Source organism: Hipposideros armiger, unplaced genomic scaffold (genome assembly GCF_001890085.2).
Source record: "Hipposideros armiger isolate ML-2016 unplaced genomic scaffold, ASM189008v1 scaffold_273, whole genome shotgun sequence".
Classification (NCBI taxonomy): Eukaryota; Metazoa; Chordata; class Mammalia; order Chiroptera; family Hipposideridae; genus Hipposideros; species Hipposideros armiger.
In genome coordinates this window covers 1,763,706-1,783,915 of record NW_017731623.1, presented here as the reverse complement: position 1 = coordinate 1,783,915, position 20,210 = coordinate 1,763,706, and the positions used below count along the sequence as shown (strand labels likewise).

General features: G+C 43.8%; 1 protein-coding gene across 1 annotated transcript in view; it reads left to right on the top strand.

Moving 5' to 3' along the window:
- Nucleotides 1-20,210, top strand: part of DNER (delta/notch like EGF repeat containing) — a 293,762-nt gene that overhangs the window by 118,484 nt on the left and 155,068 nt on the right. The window contains exons 3-4 of the mRNA XM_019657048.1: nucleotides 1,781-1,875; nucleotides 4,170-4,336. Of these exons, the coding sequence (XP_019512593.1) occupies nucleotides 1,781-1,875; nucleotides 4,170-4,336 (262 nt within the window). The remainder of the gene's footprint in view (nucleotides 1-1,780; nucleotides 1,876-4,169; nucleotides 4,337-20,210) is intronic.

The following is a 20,210-nucleotide window of genomic DNA, read 5'->3' as shown; positions in this document are numbered from 1 at the left end:
TATTTTCAGGATCATCAGCGGTCTCATTATATAAAATATAAAATTTTCAGCACACCCCAAAAAGTTGACATAAAATATAAATTTGCTAGCTGGAAGAATTTGGGAACAAATCCAGGTCATGAATTTCAGGTGGCATCGATAGACTGTAATTCCATCCCATATTTTATACTTTATATGACATCCATAGAGAGCTGGGGTTGTATAGTGTTACAGGTTTGGTAGCTTACATGAAAAAAACACATAGATATTTGTGTAGCACTTTTTGAGTGAAGGAATGTGTCTAGAAATTTCCCTTCTTCTAAAAAGAGGTAAGGCGGCATTTCTTCTTTTATTTTCTTGGGTGGTTCTAACCAGCTGACCCACTTTTGTTCTTCCATTGCCACACAACTTATGAAGGCCACCTTCAGACTGCAGGGCAGTGTTCTCAGCCTACCTAAGAAACAGTGGACTTGTTCTGATCTCAGACTTTTAATAAGGGCTTTAAAGTTACAGTTTTTAATACCTCTGTGCTGAGTGACTCACTTCTTGAATGTGAACTAGATGTGGTTCCACGTTTATCCTTTAAAGAAAAAGTATCCTTTTTCTTTTTTAAAGTATCCTTTAAAGAAAATTTCTCCCTAATCAGCCATTTCAATGTATTTATTTAAAGACGTGCTATCCCACAGCTGGTAAGTGTAAAAAAGAAAATGCCTCATTTCCCCATCCTGCTGTTATTTCTCAGGCTGTTCAAGATGCAGGTTAGAAGCACCAGAGGAAGAAGATACGTAAATGTGTTTGGGCTTCCCTGTTTCGTGAACTAATGATGCTTCAGAAACATAAGGCATTTGAAGCCTTAGGGGACTAAAATGTATAGAACAGCTGTCTGTTACACAGACTGAACAAGGTTTTGTAGCTTAAAGTTTTGGACTCACATCTTTCATGTCCACAGTGGGGGTTACCTGCAGCATTTGACTGTCGGGTGTCGGGTGTGGGGTGAAATCTGAGGATTTCTGCTTTGGCATCAGTTAACCTCATGATGAGGGATACTTTGATTTCGACTCTCATGGGTCAGGACAGTGATCCCGACGTGAGGAGTAAATGAATACATTGGTCAGGAGAGCCTGACACAGCCCAAGTGTTCACAATATACTTTCTGATGAGCACAATTTTGTTAACCTCTTGAGCTCCTCTTTTTTCGTACACATCAGTATAATACTTTTGGGAACATATCAGTTCCACAAATGAAGGTGTAGTCCACAGTGAAAGAAAAGGGTGGCTTCCCAGTTACCACCTGGCCTTAGCATGTGCTCCTGAGACCCACCTGCACACACAGCGGGGCCACCAGACCAGGTATCTCTTGCTTGTTACTCGTTTGAAGGCTCATGCTCCTAGTCATTAGGTTTATTCCTGCCGTGTGTGAGCTCCGCCTTAAGGGCCAGCTCCTTGTGCTCTGAGCATTTAGTCCCTTATTACCTCAGACTGAGCAGAGAGCAGAAATGCCTGTTAAGTGAGAGAGCAGCGAGGGACCCTTGCTCCTGGCCCTGTGAGATCCTATTATCAGTTTTTTGCAATCCTGTCAGTTTTTTCCTGTTCCCAGGAAAGCTTTTGTATTTTGGAAACTCAAATGGTGAAGCTTTCATTTTCTTTTGAGTTGGTAAGGTTTCACTTGTCCCCTTTCTGTCCCCACCCTGGCAGCATCAAAAGGGACCGCAGGGATGCAGCTCAGGAAATGTTGCTTTATAATATTATCTTATACTGTGATCAGCCCCAATAACTTGTCTTAAAAATTTTTTTTCCCCAGGTGATTCCTGATATCGCCTGTGGGAATGCCAGTTCTAACAGCTCTGCGGGTGGCCGCCTGGTATCCTTTGAGGTGCCACAAAACACCTCAGTCAAGTAAGAAAATTCTCAGTTAAAAACTGTTAAGATTTATACTGTGACTGGGTGCCGGGCCGTGTCTGTCCATGTAACTGGTCTGTAACTGGTCCCTCCAGTGAGAAACAAGACTGGAGTTCATGTGTAGATGTGGCCAATGTCACTCAAAACCTCAAGGACGCTATTTCAGAGGAGAATATTATAATGGGACCCGGTCAGACTGGAGATGTGGAATTGTGGGATTGAATCAGTAGAGTCAGGTGTGACATAAGATAAGCTCCAGACCCTTCACTTCACAAAGGACTTCTGCTTCCAAAATTCTTTGGCCTCTTACGATTTTAATGGCCCACTGGTTAAATTCTTATGCATTAATTTACCCCCAAGTTAAAATTGAAACATTACAATTTTGTCTTTAAAAACAAGAAGCTGAGAGTGTTTGGTTTTAAAGATAAGGTCTTTCGCGTCACATACTGCCCATTGTCACTGGTGGAGATGGGGACCAGGCAGGGGAAGCCGTGCTGGCTGAGTACCCGCTGTGTGCCAGGTGCTTACTTGCTGGGAAGAAGGGGGAGCCAGCGTTCGGCCCTCCTCCCGGTCCTGTCTGAGCACCCCCACTGCCCGCCCTTCTCTATTCCCCACCCCTGCGCCCCGTGCGGCCCAGTGGCCTTGGCTGTCCAGTCTTCAGGGACTGGAGAAGACTGAGGGGCCCCTGGCCCTGGTTCACCAGTGCGCTGCATTGGCTCCCTTTTAAGGGGACAGTGGGTGTGTCAGACCTCTTCCATCCATCCAGGGCCATGTTTGCCCANCCGGTCCTGTCTGAGCACCCCCACTGCCCGCCCTTCTCTGTCCCCCACCCCTGCGCCCCGTGCGGCCCAGTGGCCTTGGCTGCCCAGTCTTCAGGGACTGGAGAAGACTGAGGGGCCCGTGGCCCTGGTTCACCAGTGCGCTGCATTGGCTCCCTTTTAAGGGGACAGTGGGTGTGTCAGACCTCTTCCATCCATCCAGGGCCATGTTTGCCCACCTTGCCTTCTAAGCAGTGGAGTCCCTGAAAACGTTTGGAAGCGGGCCTCGGTTACGCCGCCCCCGGCACGCCCTCGCCAGCCTTCACTCACCCTGGCGGGGAAGGAACGGGAAGAGGCAGGACGGACCGTGAACTCGGGGCTCAGAGGAGTCCCCGGAGCCAGAGAGGTGTGGCGTCTGAGGCAGCTTCAAGTTCTACCAGTAGGGGGACCCCGCTCCTAAGCGTTTCATTGCTCACAATACAGACGAAACCCCCTCTGTCGGGAGCTGGTTTTAGGGAAATAAGGTTCATTAGTTTCCTTTACGTTTATGAAACCATTTCCCAGCTCTTTCTTGTCTAGATCTTATCTTATTTTCATAAACCTTTCCAAACAGTTCTGATATTCTATCCCTTTCAATGCTTTTTGGGTGTCCCCCTCTACGCCCCCCACAACCTGAAATTCTCCGAGACCCTCTTAGGCTGCAGAGCCGGGCAGAAATACAATAGCAGAGTCTGACACAGGCGGAGTAAGATGGAAGTGCAGAATGATCTCACCTGTGAAGGTTGCTCGTTTCTTACACTTGGATTTATTCATGAATTGAATCATGTATTTGCTGTGCACCCTGCTGCAAGCCAGGCGCTCTGTGCTCGGGGCAGCTCCACGCACCAATGCAAACGTGTCACTGAAGAAGGCCCGTTTCTCAGGGGGAGGAGGAGGCAAAGGCCGGGAGCTGGGACAGAACCTACTTGGGGAAGTGAAAGTAGCTCACGGGGCCTCAAAGATTGGAGGTGCCAGATTTGAGTCCCAGAGGGGAACTGAGGTGAGGGTGATTAGTCTCCTATGGTGCTCTCATTTTTTGGATTTTATCCTGAAAACAAGAAAAAGTCAAGGGAGGCCTCCTGAAGCATGGGAGGTGACACACCTTCGCTTAGGTGGCCATTTCGGGGTGCATTCCACATTTATAATAAATTCAAACAGGACTCTATGTTGTGTGGAGACGGAAGGAGTTGACACTAAAGGAACTCAATACACGAGTACCTTTTTATTGATTAGAATCATCACTCAAAGGTGAATTATCTACTAGTGATTTTGAGGTCTATTTTTGATGGCGTGAGAGACAGACATTTCTAACAAATGTGGGAAATGACAACCATGAGTGTGCACAGAGCGGGCGCTTGTTTATAAGACCATTGCTGCATCAGTTCCCTTATACCTTTGTGGATGTACACACCATCTTTATTTTTATTTTTAATTTGATGGACCAGACGAAGTTTTCTGAATGGGACTTTCCCTTTCCACTGTTCCTGTTTTCAGAATTCGGCAAGACGCCACTGCTTCGCTGATTTTGCTGTGGAAGGTCACGGCCACAGGATTTCAGCAGTGCTCCCTCATAGATGGCCGGAGCGTGACCCTCCTGCAGGCTCCTGGGGGCCTCGTCCTCTTGGAGGAGATGCTCGCCTTGGGGCCCAATCACTTCATCGGTGAGTTATGAAAACCGTCTCCCCAACATCACATCTGGCTCTACCCGGCCTTGGTTTGGTGTTTATAGACGGGACATAAGAGATTTTGCCAGGATAATCTGAATTCTAGTCATCAACACCATTTCTTCTGTTTTCAGTGAGGTTTTGCTTATAATCAAAATGGGTTTCTAAGGTACTCTTTCCAGTTTGGCTCAAAGTGGAAACAACGTGGGGTCTGGATCCCAGAGACTGTACCCCAGCCCTGGCCAAAGAATCATAGGTGTGTGATCGTTGTCACTTCATGCTCTCCATCTCAGCTGAATTGCTAACTCTTTGGTCTGCTTTCTCCAAGACTTGTGGGCAACTCGAGGCGTTGCGTTTCAGTCCCTTAGAAAAACCTATATTCCCACTTGCTTTTAGCCCAACCTGGGCACAGCAGCTCAGCAAGCGATTTCCCACTTATGCGCCTCAGAAGTAACTCTAAGATCACAACGCTCTTTGTGGCGCCTCTTCCCCACACTCACCCCTCCTCTGTGGGTCACTTCTGACTTCTTACTCTTTCTCGAAGGAACTTGGTTAAATCTGTAATTTAACCGTCTCTAAACTACCACATGTCCAATTAGCTGTGTTCAGATTCCTGCGCCCTGGAGGAGAAACACCCTTCACGAAGCACGACCCTTCACCCTTGCCTACCCTCAAGGGCTACACCCGCAGACTCCCTTAGTTTAGCATCCAAACCGTATCCTGCCAGTTGTCTACACCAGCTTAGAGTGCCTTTGGGGTTGGGAGTTGTAACTCTAGCCCTTAGCCTGCTGATATCAAAGCTACTTTATTAGTTCCATTGTGTAGCCTCAACTCAAAGACACAAGCTCAAGTTTAAACTCTGCCCATCCCAGTCCAGGCACCCAAGCAGTCCCTGCATCCTGATGTTAACACCTTCTCCTGTCCAGTCATATATTCCAAGAGTTCTCACCTGGAAGATAGGGGTGGGGGGTGAGTGACACACCTGTCTCTCAGGGTGTTGGGAGGGTTTAATAAAAATAGATATGAAAGTATAAATTACAAATGTTGGGGATGATTCTAGGTTAGTTTATTTTTTTAGATGTACACTAAATATTTTGTTAAATGGAAACTATACATTAAGACATTCTCTAAGACATGCCTTTGATGCAAATATAGTAATGAAGATAAAGTGATAAAATGAAATACTCAGCTTTGTAGAATTTATGTAGCATTTTATACTTGACTGAACCTCTTCTGATGAGAATGTCATTTCCTGATCTTTGGAAAATCCAACTGGGGGAAGCAGAGATTTTATTGGGTGGAGAGAAGGTAAGGAGAAATCATCTTAGGGAATGGACGTGCTGGAAAAGGAGGGGATGGTATTTAACTTCAAACCAGTTTTCGACTATTAAGATGGTACTATATTACTAGTTAGAAATTGTGTGATGAAGTATTGTCAAGAGGCAGATCTACATTTTACTGCCCGGTGCATTCCAAGTAACTATTATGTAAGTCCCTATCTGTTGTAACAATTTATCTAAAAGGAAATTGTTTGCATATTTTGATGAATAGTTTCAATTTCATTTGATATTGATCTTTTAAGTTTTACTTTTTAGTTGATTAGCCTGCCCTTCTATGACTTGGAGCTAACATTTCAAAAAAATGTCTGAACTGTCACTACTCTTTAAAATATCATTATCGTTACCAGAAGATATTCATTTGAAATGCTAGCTTACATTTTATAGAACTTTTGTTTGTAATATAAGTGTAACTACAGACTGATATTGAGGGTAAGGGTAAGTATTATTAATAGAGAAGGATTTTCCAGCATTAATATAAATTTCTTTTGAGATACAAGGAATTCTATGAACGCCAACAGAATTTGAGCTCATTTGCTAACATAAAATTTCATGGAAAAATTTATCTTTGTTTGAAATGTGTTATCCCTTGGAGGAATGATTTAAAAACATTTAGATGGCTATATTAACAACTAAATTAGGGAATTCTTTCTCAAAAAATTACCCTTTAGGTTATGATGAGGAGACAATGATTTTGAGTAACACCCTTTATTTCTCTAAGCCATTATTTTCCATTTTGAAAATTTGTGATCTGGTATCTTTTAAAATTTCCTAACTAGAGCTTTCTAAGGGTTTTCCATAGCTTTGTAAAGGAGCTCAAGACCATTTAGTATTAGCAGACAATCTTGTACAACGGCCAGGTGTCTCACAATGACAGACTGGCTACACCTACCCCTTTTCACAAAATCTTTTTATCTTAAAGAAACAAGACTGATCTTTTGTGATTATTGTGGAAGCTTTAGGCTTACTGCATTGACATGTTTAATGCTCTTTTTGTTTGTTCTTTGGAAAGAGCAGCTTCTTAAAATAATTCATTTATTACAATAGTGGGCTTTGTAGCCATGAATACATTTTAGTGAAGAACCAAAAGACTATTCTGAAGAGGACAATGGCATTCATTTTACCGATGAACAAATCGAAGCTAGTGTAGGTGGGAGAAAACTTTCATGCTAAAGGGAGAGTAAAGCTCCAGAATTGTGTTGCTGTGTGTAGTCACTACTGCTTCTTTTTAGAAAGAAAAGTGAATTCACTTCTAGGAATTGGCTGTTTCCTCTCTGCCCCTTCCTGTCAGTGGATTTCAGGTACATAACTGAGGAGCAAAGTATTTTAATATTTCTGTGCAATAGAGCAGAGGAGTCCCTTCTGTGTCTTTGAGGGACCAACGTGGTTGCCGTCAACGAGCTTTACACAAATAATTCCTTTTTAAAACTTATTGCTGAGAGCCTAAGGTTAATGTTTGACGTGTTCTAGATGGTGATAATATACTGGAATTGAACCCATTTCAGTGCCACTACTTTTGGTTTTTGTAGCTTTCCTTCATTACCACTGCCTTATGAATATTTATACTGTTTCATAGAAAGACAGAGATGATAAAACAGTTTACAAAGTATGTAGCTCTGTTTTTTGCTGTGCCTCAGTGCATCAACTGCTTTCCCGCTGGGTTGTTGCCCAGTTTCAACTCTTCTGCCCTCTCCTTAATTATCCCTTCTGTTTCCCCCAAATATGTCTCATCCAAATATGTTATTTGCTTTATGATGTGTTTTGGGGTAAATAACTAAGTTAACCTTTGTTTAGCATTGTCTGCTCCATGGGAGGCGTTGTAGATGCTCGTTAGCTCCCCGAGGGACTCATTGGCCAATAGTTGCTGGTTTCAAATAGGAAGGGTTCATAGCTCCTGATGCCTTTCCACGAAACACGGTTGCAGCCCGCCTCTCTCACATAGGATAATTTTGTTTTGTATTTTGTTAACTTGGGGTTGCTTGGCGACATTACTGCGATGGACGATCTCAGGGGTGAGGGACAGACCAGCTCTCTGGTGTGTGGCTCTGTGTTAGAAAGCTTTTGGAGGTCACCATTTCCTTAGAGGGAAAGCCCCAGGGGACCCCTTCTCTAGGTTTTATTTCCTCTTGTCACCTGCCCTTAGGCATATGCCCCTCGCTTCTGCTGGGTGGACCTCTGCTGTCTACCCACTACCTGTGCCATCCCAACCTGGACCCCCACCCCATCCTTACCACGCCTCCAAACCTGTTCTCATTTAAACTCTCCTCGTTGGAGTGGTTTAGGAGAAAAACAGCGAGCCAGAGATTCTACTCTACATGGATTCTCAAATCTCCTTGGACCCTTATACATTCTTACATACACGTGGGTGACCCTGGGCTCTTCTCATGGCTGGTTCTCATTTTGGTTGGAAAACCCAGGTGGGACGCGTCTGCTTCACCCTTCCTTCCTGTCTACCTGCTTGCTCAGAGAAAACCCACCGTTCCCTTCACGCTTTGTTCTTTCATGGTCCATATTTGTTGCTACCCCAGTCTGCAGTTTTATTTCTTTCCTCTTCTTTGAAATTGTTTTCGTTGTGATCTAGCTTATTTCTCGCTCCATTCTTTCTTTACCCTGGTCTAGCTGCTCATAATTTGCCTTTTTCCTCTTTCTGCATTCTAGTCTTCTGCACACAACCCACCATTTTTTTCTGTCACTTGCATGACGCTTGCATCATTCTTTCTTACAGTTTTTAGTACATTTTTTACATCTAATTTATGTCATAAAAATAAGTGCATTTTATTTTTATGTTTCATCCACACCAGTGGTGTTTCGTTTATGACCTGCTAAAAAGCTGCTCTAAATACCTCAGATCCACTTTAAGTTTACAAAGGGTGAATGGTGCAACCTGCAGCCCACAGGAGTGTCCTCATAGGAGCTAGGATCATGTCCTCTGGATTATAGCTGTGAAATTAGTCACAGAACTTTGGAAGTCAGTGGCTTCCAGGTCTTTGCATCAGATGTCTTAAGTGGATTAGAAGCTTTCCCAGTCTGTGCCTAACCTGTTGGGGTCTCCTGGGAGATGTAGAATGCCTGTAAGTTTCCAATATAAAAAGATTCTCGTCATGCGAAATGATTTCTAAAGCAGTGCGTTCTCTTTATTGTCTTCTCTTGAGAAATAAGGAGGAATAACATGGTGCTTTTCTTTTACTGAGGTAGTAAGACCGAGCTGGTGGGCCTTCCCGGCCCCAGGGGTTCAGATCTTTGTGGACTCGCCTGACACATTTATCCTCGCTGGTATCATGATGCTTCTTTGGACATGTAGTCTTTCGTAGTCTAACAGATTATACTGACATGTTTTAAAAAACACAATTTTCAATATGCAACCAACTGACACTGTTATTCTTAGGCAAAAGTTCTTAATCTGGGTTCGATTGGCCCCTGGTTTTGCAGCAGTTATTGGGGTCAAAGGTCACCTCACAGATCCTATGGATCTCCTGAAAACGCCCTGCAAACTCTTATGTGTTTGTGCATCCTTCTTAGAAGAGGGTCAAGGGCTGGCCGAGTGGCGCGTTGGTTAAGAGCTGGCTTGGGACGCCAGAGGGCCCCGGTTCAGATCCCACATATGAGGGCCAGTGACACTGACCTCCACAGCTAAGATGCTGAACAACAGCTCAACCTGGAGCTGGGCTGCCGTGAGTCGCCGGCGATGGCGTAGGCTGCAGTCCCTGTGGCAGTGGGTTGCCATGGGCTACCGTGTGTAGCCAGCAGCCAGCGTGAGCGGCCCTCAAGCCACCGTGAGCTGCCATCCAGAAGCTGGCAACTGATGTGCCTCGCCCAGGAAGAGCGCAATGATGGTGCCAACTTGGGCCAGTGAAGCAATGTCCTCCACAACTAGACTGAAGAACAAAAAGAAAGCAACTTGTCTGTTCCCCTTCCCCTAATTCCCCAATAAAAAAAAGTCTTAAAAAAAAAAGAAGAGGGTCAAAAGTTCATTGGATTCTCAAAGACATCTGAGTCTCTAAAACTGTTAGAACCATCACTTTAAGCTATGTATGCAATCGTGTGAGAATAGAGATGTTTTTCAACATTTTCTGCTCATCCAATGATGTTTTCTTTCATGGATTTACCTGTGTCCTGAGTCTCCACATCAAGGAGCTTAACCTACTTTTATTTACTTACATGTTTAGGCAGCAGGACTGTGAGACATACTCAGCTCTGAGTTAGTTTAGAAGACACACGGTGCATGTCTCTTATTTCCCAGGCACTGTGCCACCTGGACATGCACAGATGAGTTAGCTGTGGTCTCTGAGTCAAAGGGGCCACAAGACAGGGATGAGTGCTGTAGATAAGGGATGTGCAAAAGTGGCCGTAGGATTCAGGGCAAGGAGCAGCCAACTCTGTAGGGGGGTGGGGGGAGGAAGATAGGACAGGAAAACCATTCTCCTTGGATGGACAAAGGGCAGTGAATGACATTTGCATGGCACAGGAGTCTGTGTCATTAACATAATTTCATAATAGTGCTAGAAATTGACTAATGGCCATCACAACTGGAAATAGAATTTAACTTCAACGAGCATATGGCAGAACTTTTGAAAATCCCACCCACTCCTCTAACTGCCACTCATCTTGGGTTTGAACAAATTTATACAACGTTACGTGCTAAATGTGTGAATTTCATTTCCTGGGTTTTCTGTTTATCCTCAACAAGCAAAGGAGGGACCTTCTCAACTTTGATGTGACTTTTCCGGTAGTCCTCTGGAGTCCTTTAATGAAACTCTGATTTCTTAATTGTGAACTGCAACTCTCTCCTCCTTTCTGGATAAACTATTCCTATATAAGACTTGTCCCTTGACATGTAAGTTTCAAAGGTAAGTTAGTTGGAGTTGGGGTGTCTCATCCTCTAAATTTGATGAAGAGAGCAAGTTGGGGGAAAGTGCTTCCCCAAATTCAAAGGGAGGAAGTTCCAATAGAAAAGAGGGACAGGAGATTTTTTTTTTTTTAACATCATTTTGGCTGGAGAGCGCCCTGAAGCAATGCACAGTGGCCAATATTAGTTTTTTGCATGTGGCTATTTTAGCAATTTAGGCATCAGATCTCTAGATGGGTCTGACTTTTTCTCATGACTCCCTTTCTTTTTTTGCTTGAGAGTTAAAAGTAGCCCGGAGATAAATAGGCCAGACACTGCCCCTCCTCCACGTGCAGCAGCCAGAATCTGGCCCCCTGGGAGGACTCAGGGTGGCAGGAAAGGGGTGTGGAGAGGAAAGGGCCAGGTACAGACCAGGACATGTCAGAAGAAAGGATCCCATGTGGAGTAAAAGATGCTCGGCATATGTGTTCCTCTGACTTCTCGGAAAAGGCCACCAGGAGATGCAGAACCAAACTGGTGATTCAACCCTCGCAGCTGTGAAGACTGATGGCCTCTAATCTCTCTCCTATACACTCTTTCAGTTGTATTTTACCTGGCCCTGATGTCCGTTTTAATTTGTATTTCACCATTTAATGGTATATGTGTTCTGTGAGCCCCTCAGGTCTTACGGAATAATTTAGGATGTAAAGAAATAAGAGATTGATTGGGGCACTTAAAATTTCAGGATATTCTTTGCTATACCTTGATAATGTCTTCATTGATTATGATATATTTAGGTCCATTAGTATAAGGATGGGTTTTTGCATTTGAGCTCTGTCCCAGTAAAGCAGGGTTGGTTCTTTGAAATGTTTTAACTCATCTTTCCCGTAGGCAGGTTGCTGCCAGACTATTTCCTGAAATCACCCCTTTCATTCTCAGTGCCAGGCCCTGCTGAGTTGCAGTCTCCAGGTCATTGTCAAATAAACCTGCGATATTTTATTAGTGCCTATTGGTAGAGGTGGATTCAGTAAACATCTTACCAGCCATCTTAAATCTGGGCTTCGGAGATCTCTGGCCCCATGGCTGGCTATACATTGAGCTGGAACCTTCTTCCCCTCTAAGCCCATAGGAACGGAGTTTCTGCCAGCTTCCTAAAGGGAAATCTAATTTCTTGCAAGCGTAAGTTCCCCCCTTCCAAACTGTTACCCTGTCTGGCTGCTGTGCCCCTATCTCTGTGGTCTGGATGCTGTCACCATGGCGCCCCCAGCCATTCTGCCTCAGCCCAGGCCCAGCTCTTCCATATTGATGGCATCCCAGAGTGGGCTGTTTTCCCTACCTCGGAACCTTGTGGTTTGGATTGCTGGTCACCCTTTCCAGACGTTCATCCAACTGCAAACCTGCAAGCTTCCTGCTCTTCTTTCTGTACAGCTGGCATCATTTTTCCCCAACTCTGTCTCCTTCCCCCTCTTCCAACTCTTTTATAAAATCTTTGCTTTGCCAGCTGTTTAAATCACACTTTTCTCTCTGGTAATTGTATTTACAGCCTGTATCACATCACTTAGCATCTGAATGTTCCCTCTCCTCTTTTTGGTTTGCTGATTTTATATCTTTAATTAGACTATAAAATTCTAGAGAAGGTACTATATCATAGCTCCTTGTACCATGAGGGCCACCTGAGTGATTACATTTTGTTCATATGTAACAGTTATTTTGCTCAGTAAATGCCATGTGAAAAAAATTTCCAGCTGTAAATGTCAATCTTTAGAATTCTTTGTAGATTTTCACATCCCACCCCTGTGACATTTAAACTTCTTTCCCCCTTCTACTACATTAAAATTATTTTAGCGGATCATATGCAAAAAAAAAAAAAAAAGAAAAAGAAAAAAAAGAAAAAGAAAAAAAGGAAAAAGAAAGAAACTTTCCATCATTCTTTTGGGAATGCTACATTTTGCATTTTGTCCTTTAAGATATCTTACTCTGGGGCCAGGGGTAAAATAGTCAAAGAAAGTTTGGAAGAGCTACCAGCTATTGTAACATTTATATCTTTTGCTAAAACTTTAAAATTTAACAAGGAAAATGCAAATATATCACCTTTTCCTGGTCAACTTAAAACCACAGTAGAATATATGGTCTATTGAACTTCCTGCAACTGAGGGAAGAAAGCCTTGGAAATGTTAAAACAAAAAGTAATAGTTTGAAGAGAACAAAAGCAGAGGAAGGATAAGGCGCTCCTGAAGAGCATAATTTAGATAACGTTCTTATAGCTTGCATTTGCCTACTTGGAAGATTTCTATTAAATTTTACATGAATTGAAACTATTTTTATATTATTAACAAACAAGATTATTCTTTTTTGATTTTTAAAAATAATTGGTAATGTATATTAGGATTTAAAAAAAATTAGTTGGCCTTCAACCTCAATGCCTTGCTCCTATCTTCCTAAATACTGTCATGGTCCACACCATTTATTTATTGGTACCTGCTGATGGTGGTGATAAACTAAGCAGTGTTAAGAAAGACGCATTCCATTATGGATGTGCGTGGTTCCTATACCTGATAGTCTAAGGTTCACTGGGTCTCACTGAGTTGATTGCCCAGGCTGCCCAGATGGAATTAGGGCAGGTGAGCAAAGATGCAGGAGGCCTTTCCCCCGCCCTTCAAGACAGTCCTTGGAATCAGGCTTTGTTGAAAGGCAGATTGCTGGTCTACCACAGATCTGATCGCTCCACACAGAATCTTCAGCCAGCTCCTCAGGCCATTCTTTCACACACCATAATTTGTGCAAATTCTAGGAACTAATCAACAGTATTAGAAGTAGAGGACAACTGGATGATAGAGTAAAGCCACTCCAAGTGTTTGCATGCAAACACGGCTGTAAGTTACTAAGGTGCTTCTGGAGATTTTGATCACCAACTTCTGAATTTAGGAGAACAAAGGTGGCAGGTAATTCTTCTATAATTTGTGCCTGATGTATGAGGTGGAGCGGTTTCCTTGGTTTTGAGAAGCCAATCAAGGTATGTCTTTATAGTCAAATTCTCTCTCCCTCCCCATTCTGCCTCATTTTCTCTCTCTCTCTCTCTCCCTCAGCCCTTTATTTAAAAAATAAAGATAGCGCATTTTGCTTGCAGATTAAAGTGGGAAAATTAAATAATAAGGACAATTGTATTTTAAAGAATTTCTTGTTAACTCTGGAGAGAAATACCTCATTACTTAACCAGTACTGGTGAATTTCAAGCCAAATCTTATTCATAGAATTTGATTGAAACATTTCTTTAAAACTTTCCTTGCTTCTTTTAACTTAGAGACAGCCTTCTCAGGGCATTGCCAGTTTACTGTCAAATGCTTTTCTTAGCTTCTGTCAGTGCAAATTTCAACTAAGAAAGTAATTTCTTGAATTGCTTTTTTTCCATCCAAGTTCTGCTCCTCCGTAGCATATCTTTTCTTTCTTCTTTCTAAGGTGGAGGGATGGGAGGAAGGGAAGAGGGAAAGAGAGGAAAGGAGAAACAGGGCAGAGAAAGAAGGAGAAGGAGAGAGAGATAGAGATAGAGATAGATAGTCTCAGGGCTAAATGTATAAACCCCTTGGATTTTGGTTTTCTCTCACTGAAAGCTAGTTTGCCAATTTTCTTTCTTTTGAAAAATAATAAAAAAGGCTCTATGACAATATATAAATATAAATAATAGTCACAGTTGTTTTGGAAAGAAGAACACATTCATTTGCTGTCTGGTTATCTGGTCTTTTCACTTAGTTTATCACTGATATTTTTTTGTGTGAAGAAATATAAACCTATAATATTCTTCTTAATGGCTGTGTAGTGTTCCATTGAAGCAATGCACTATAATATATTTAATCAATATGATATTGTTAAACAGTTAGCTTCCTCCTTTCTTTTGCCTCTTTAGACAGAATTTCAAACATTGTAACCTCATCTTTGTATCTTTTCTGATGATTTATTTGGGTTAAATTCCCAGAGCTGGACTGAAGGATTTGTATGTTTTAATGACAAATTTGATACACATTATCAAATTGCCCTTAACTTCCTTTTAATTTTCACTCATGACAACCGGTTTATCTTTGAACTGGTGCATTATTCCCCTTCCATCAACTTTTGGCTGGATTCAACTGGAAATTGGCATACACCTCTTAGAAACTTCCTTAACAATCTGAAACTTTTAGGGAACTCCTCAAGAAAAAAAGTGGTCCTTAACAGCTTCCAGAAAAAAAGAGTTCCAACCTCTTAAAGCAGAAGCTATGTAAAGTGGTTTTATCACAGTATGGCTCTTACACATCAGAGTGATGGTAGATGTAATGGTTTCATTGTATCCTTCATTTCACATCAGCACAATTGCAAAATGGCCAGAGCTGGATGAGAAAAGAACAAGTGGCTGCCTCTCTCATGGTCCCTGTCACATTGTCAGGCGCTAGGACTTGTCTCCCATTTAATGTTCTGTGAAGAAGGACATTGATATTCTTGAAGACTACAGCCCCTGATTCCATTTCTACTTCCTTCTCTTAAATTCTTTTGCTTCCCCACTTCAATATCCTGAAAGTAGATATACGAGTTCCATTTATCACAGGCTTTTTATGAGGTCAGAGTTATTCCAGGAGACTGGAGCAGAGAAGTTCCAGAATGCACAAATGTTTTGAAAACCTGATAGGGAGGCTTTAGAGATGGCCACTTGCTTTTGACTGAAAATCATGTTCGTTGTAATTGTTTTTCACGAAGATCTTGAGTTTAAAACTCAGAGCAGCAAGTAACTGGACCGAAGTAGGGCATGCCAGCAGGAAGAAATTGTCGTTTTTGGTGAAGAATATAAATAATGAGGATTGCATCTCAAAAAGACTCTTTTGCTTTCTCTCTGACATTTGGGCTCTGAATGCCATGGTATTTTTGGTATTCACATGCATCCTTAACAAGCAGTGCTCTCATGGCTGTCCTGTTTTAATGCTGTGATCGGGAGTTTGACCTACAAAAGTTATATTTGCTTGGTAGACAAATGGAAAACCTCCTTAAACAAATAACACCGACAAATAGTGTTTGGCTTCCTCACCGATAACAGATGACAGCCTCAGGAACGCTACCATGTTAAAAAAAAAAAAGGCTTCATGTCGTCTGCACATCTATCCACATCCCTGTTTATCATCAATAAACATTTACTGATTAATTACTATGTGTGGGACCCTATGCTCAGTACTAGGGATACAAAGAAATATAAGGTCTCAAGTCCTGACTTTGAGAGTTTAGCCTTCCAGCAGACAGGACATGCTCGTTAATGTAACCCATATAAGCCTTGTTGTCCCATGACTCTGTCGTGTTCACGAAATCATCTTCAAAGAAACACAGTCCAGAGTCAAAGCACGAATTAAAACACTTGAAATTTTTATTCGTCTTTTTGAGGGAACAGGAACAGGAATAGAAAACCCATTCCTGTTGTGCAACAGTCGTATCAATCTTATCTCCTCATTACGCTCTTAATAGTCTCCGTGTGTTTGGCACTTGCTTTGTGAAATTCTCTCTGCCACGCTCCACATCTGCTCCCTCAAATCTCAGCCCAGCACCCAACCTTGGAGGCGCTTCCTTCCTTTCTCTTCCTGTTCTTTCAGCTCTTTGTTTGGTATATCAGTGGAGGCTCTCTGTTGCTGGTTTGTGTTTAGTTCTTCTCTCTGTCTTGTCCACTACCTGCTTCTCTACTACCAAGAACTTGCCTGGGAACTGACCCAACAAGCGAAAGTCCTTCCCCCTTAGAAGCTGAAGTAAGAGGAAGGCTATAAATATTCATATAATAAGTCACTGTTTCTCTGGTTAGATATGAATGGTTTGGACATAATGTTGCAGGTAAAGTGGTAAATGAGAAGATAGAAGAGCGAATCATTAAGTATCAGATGAATTATACAGTCAGTTTAAGGGCTACATAAATTCAGAATGGAAGACTAATCACCATCACTTTAGACTCGAGGTATATCTTGAGCTTGGCCTTGAGCTGAAGAGTAGGCGTGAGAGGGAAAGACATTCAGGGTAAAAAGAAGGGTGTGAGCAGTGATGTGGGAGGGAGAATGCACATTTCAAAGCAATAGACCAATTTGGCTGGAGCAGTGGATTTCAATAACTAAGCCATGGAACGTTAGGAAAAGGATAGGATGTAGGCGCTAGACTGGACAGGGGTTGCATCCTGTGTTAAGGGTTTTGCGTTTAGCTGGAAGGTGGTGGTGATCCAAGGGTTTCAGCAGGAGAGGAAGTGCAGTTGTGACTGAAGTGGTGGTATAATACAGCGAGAGCTGTTGAGTAGCTTTTGGTGGTAAAAACCAAGGGTCAAAATCCAGTGGGAGTGGCAGCAGGAGGCAGGACAGTGGGTCCCAGAGACGTTGTGAAGGTAGCTCTGTAGACGTGATTGTATGTTGGGGTAACAGGGGTCTGAAATAGAAGACAGAGTCCAAAGGACAGATATCAGGGTTTCAAGTTAGGAAGTGTTATTAATAGGAATATGCCACGTTGGAAAAGAAGGCTCTTCTTGAAAAGGGTGGTGGCACTTAGTCCAGATGGGTAGGTGACATTCAGCAGGCAGTAGAAAGGGCAGAACCCCAATCCAGAGGGAGGCTGTGGCTGGAGATTGAGGCGTGGGGGTTTTTGGGTGAAGGTTGGACTTGAAGCTACTGGGAAGAAGGAACATATCAGGTCGAGAAGGGGGCCGGGGGCAATGCCATTGTGTAGCCGCGTTTAGCACCCAGGAGGAGAAAGGCGAGCCAGCCAAAGTGGCAGCACAGGGAGGCGAGGAAGAAGGTGGTGGGCGGGAGGGCGAGGGGAAACATGAATCGGAGACCGGGCTGCAGGCTTCCCATTCTGAGCTGCCGTAAACTGTGCGTGTGTCCTTCCCATCTGAGGAGGCAGATTCCTCCTGCAGTCAGTCCGGCCCCCAGCCTTGACATCACCCTTGAACTTGTTGCTTTCACTTCCCAAATGTATCAAGAAGTCCCTTCGGCTCCGACTTCCACATGCCCCTCACACATCTCTCCACCTCCACTGCGGTACCCGGGCCCAGCCCCCGGCCCCTCTCACCTGCAGACTGGCCTCTCTGCGTTTACTCCTGCCTCCTACCATCGGGCCGTGTCCAGGAGGGCCACGTCATGGCCTGCCTCGGCTGCCCGCCCTGCAGCGGTTCCCGTTTCACCCCGAGTGGGAGCCAAGACTAAACGTCCCCCGAGGCCTGGCATGTCTGCCCTGAGTTCTCGGACCTCGGCTCCCGCCACTGGTCCTCTCGCTCCTCCCACCTGGACCATCTCTAGACCTCGGCAGGCATCAGCCCTTCCCAGGGGCCTTCCTGCTGGCTACCTCCTCACCTTGGCTCGCTCCCTTACCTGCTTCGGGCCCTTGCTTACCTTTCACCTGTTGTGACCACCGTCTTGTAAACTGCAACCTCCTTTCTCCTCATCTGGGCCTCCGGGACTCCATCGTCCCTCACTGCTTTCCTCTTCCCCACAGAACTTACTTTCTAACAGAGAACATAATGCACACATTTTTAACCACCTCTCCTGCTAGCATGTAAGCACAATGCAGGCAGGAAACTGTACAGGCGGCTCACTGCTGTCTGAGAAGTACTTAATGCAACGCCTGGCTCATAGCCAGCACACAATAAATGTGTATTGAATTACTGGGAAGTGATGGCGGGGGGGATTATTTTGTAAGTGTGGAAACCCTGCTCAAACTTGCTGATGCAAAGCAACCGAAAACACAGCAGGCAGAGGTGCTACGTGAGAGTCGCATGCGACTGAAAGCACAGGTATGGATCTGACTTCAGTAAGTGCCACAGAAAATTTAATCAGACAGGTGCGCGAGAAAATGACAGCCCCTGAAACATGTGGTTTTGGCTTGTTTCCAATTTTGTGCATTTGGTCTTATTTTATAGAAAACATGGTTGAGTTACGTGGATGCACGTGCCTATATCCACCTTTCATACACACACAGGTGCACATATGCAAGTTATGTGCGCATGCACACACACAGGTGCTCATGTGTGTATATACACACAGATGCACATCCGTACATAGATTTGCACATACAGAGGTGCACAGACACGTCTGCACACACATATGGCTGAAAGGGCTTGACAGGCAGATAACTCTAAAGGACACAGCTTGGAGAGCGTGAGAAAGAGCACATAGAGCTGCGTAAGCCTGGGAAATTGGTTTGGAAAGAAACAGAGTTTTTAGAGTTGCAAATAATGCTAGTATTTATGTGGAGGGTCTAGTTTACATAGCCAACATTCATGAATAAAAAAAACAATCAGCAAATTCACAAATTAATATTTATTAATGCGATAGTTTTATTTTAAGAAGCATTTCCTTTAAAATATTAAAATGTGATTGGCGTCTACAAACAAACCTGATTCCAAAGCTTGCATTTCACACTGGGGAGCAGGCCCATCCCTGCGGGGGCAGGCAATCCTTTTACCAAGGCTGGGGCCCTCAAGCTCTAGAAAGGGAAGTTCGGAGGTTCGAGACCCACTCGGTGTGTTTGATATTGTTCTCTTTGTTTCCAATGGGAAACATTTTGTTCATTTTGTTTTGTTTTGTTTTTGGACCTCTGCCTTACACACGTTGATTCCTGTTAGATTTTCCAGTAGTGAAGGCAGTCTGTTCAAACAATGTCGGATTGGGATTTTGGACTGTAAAGGTTGTAAGGAGAGGGACAGAAATTTTAATTTGCTACATTGACTATTACAGAAACAATCGATTATCAGATAGCGGTCTGAGGACTTTTGTAAAGACTGAAGCATGAATGAAATCTGCTCTGGGCAGATAAAGGAAACCCTTTTCAGTCCACTGAGCTGACGGCCACACTGAATTAAAGAATTTAATTTTGGGAGAGAGCTGATTGGGAACAGGGACAATCTGTAATTCACTCTTTCTTGATAAGCCCCCGAAGCAGGACTGGTGGTATTGTTGGTGGGCTGGAGCAGGGCATGGCTTATGAGGCTTGCCCCCTAAATTGGTTTGGGTCTCTGTGTTCAGCAGAGCTCCTGGCCGAAGGGGAAGCCGCTTTACTCTGTGCTTGGAGCTGTTTTGATTACTGCGACCACCGAGGCTGTTAGCTGGAGCAGGAGGTCAGGGACGTGTCTCTTCGTCAACACCAGCTTTCTTTTCAAGGTTCCTTATTGATCTTTGCTACTTGGTCCCTCTTGTATTCTCGTATTTGCTGGCACCACATCTAAGATCACTGGTCCTCCCTCCCAGAAATATTTGTTGAGCACCTACCGTGAACTAGGCACCTGCTTGGTGCTGGTGATAGGGCAGTGAACAAAACAAACAAAATCTTTGCCCTTGTGAATCTTATGTTTGGAGTGGGGTGACAGGTAATAAACAATTCCGCAAATAAATAGAAAATTACACTGTGATATGCACACTGTGCTATGACTGTAGTTGATAATAAAAATCTGACAGAACCTTGGGGAGTAGAGATCACTACCTTGAAGAAAGATGATTAGATGGAGATGTTAATTAGGCAGTGGAGGCAATTAACCTTTCCAGGCAGAAGGTTGGAACTGCATGTGCAAAGGCCCTGTGGCTGGACAGCGTGCATAATGCCATGGTACTGGGGGAACTGCAGCAAGGTCACGAGGCTGGAACTTAGAAAGCAAGGGTGAGAGAGGTGGAGATATGGTGGGAAGTGGGTGGGGCCAGCCCTGCTGGGCTGTGGAGGCCACGTTAGAGCCTAG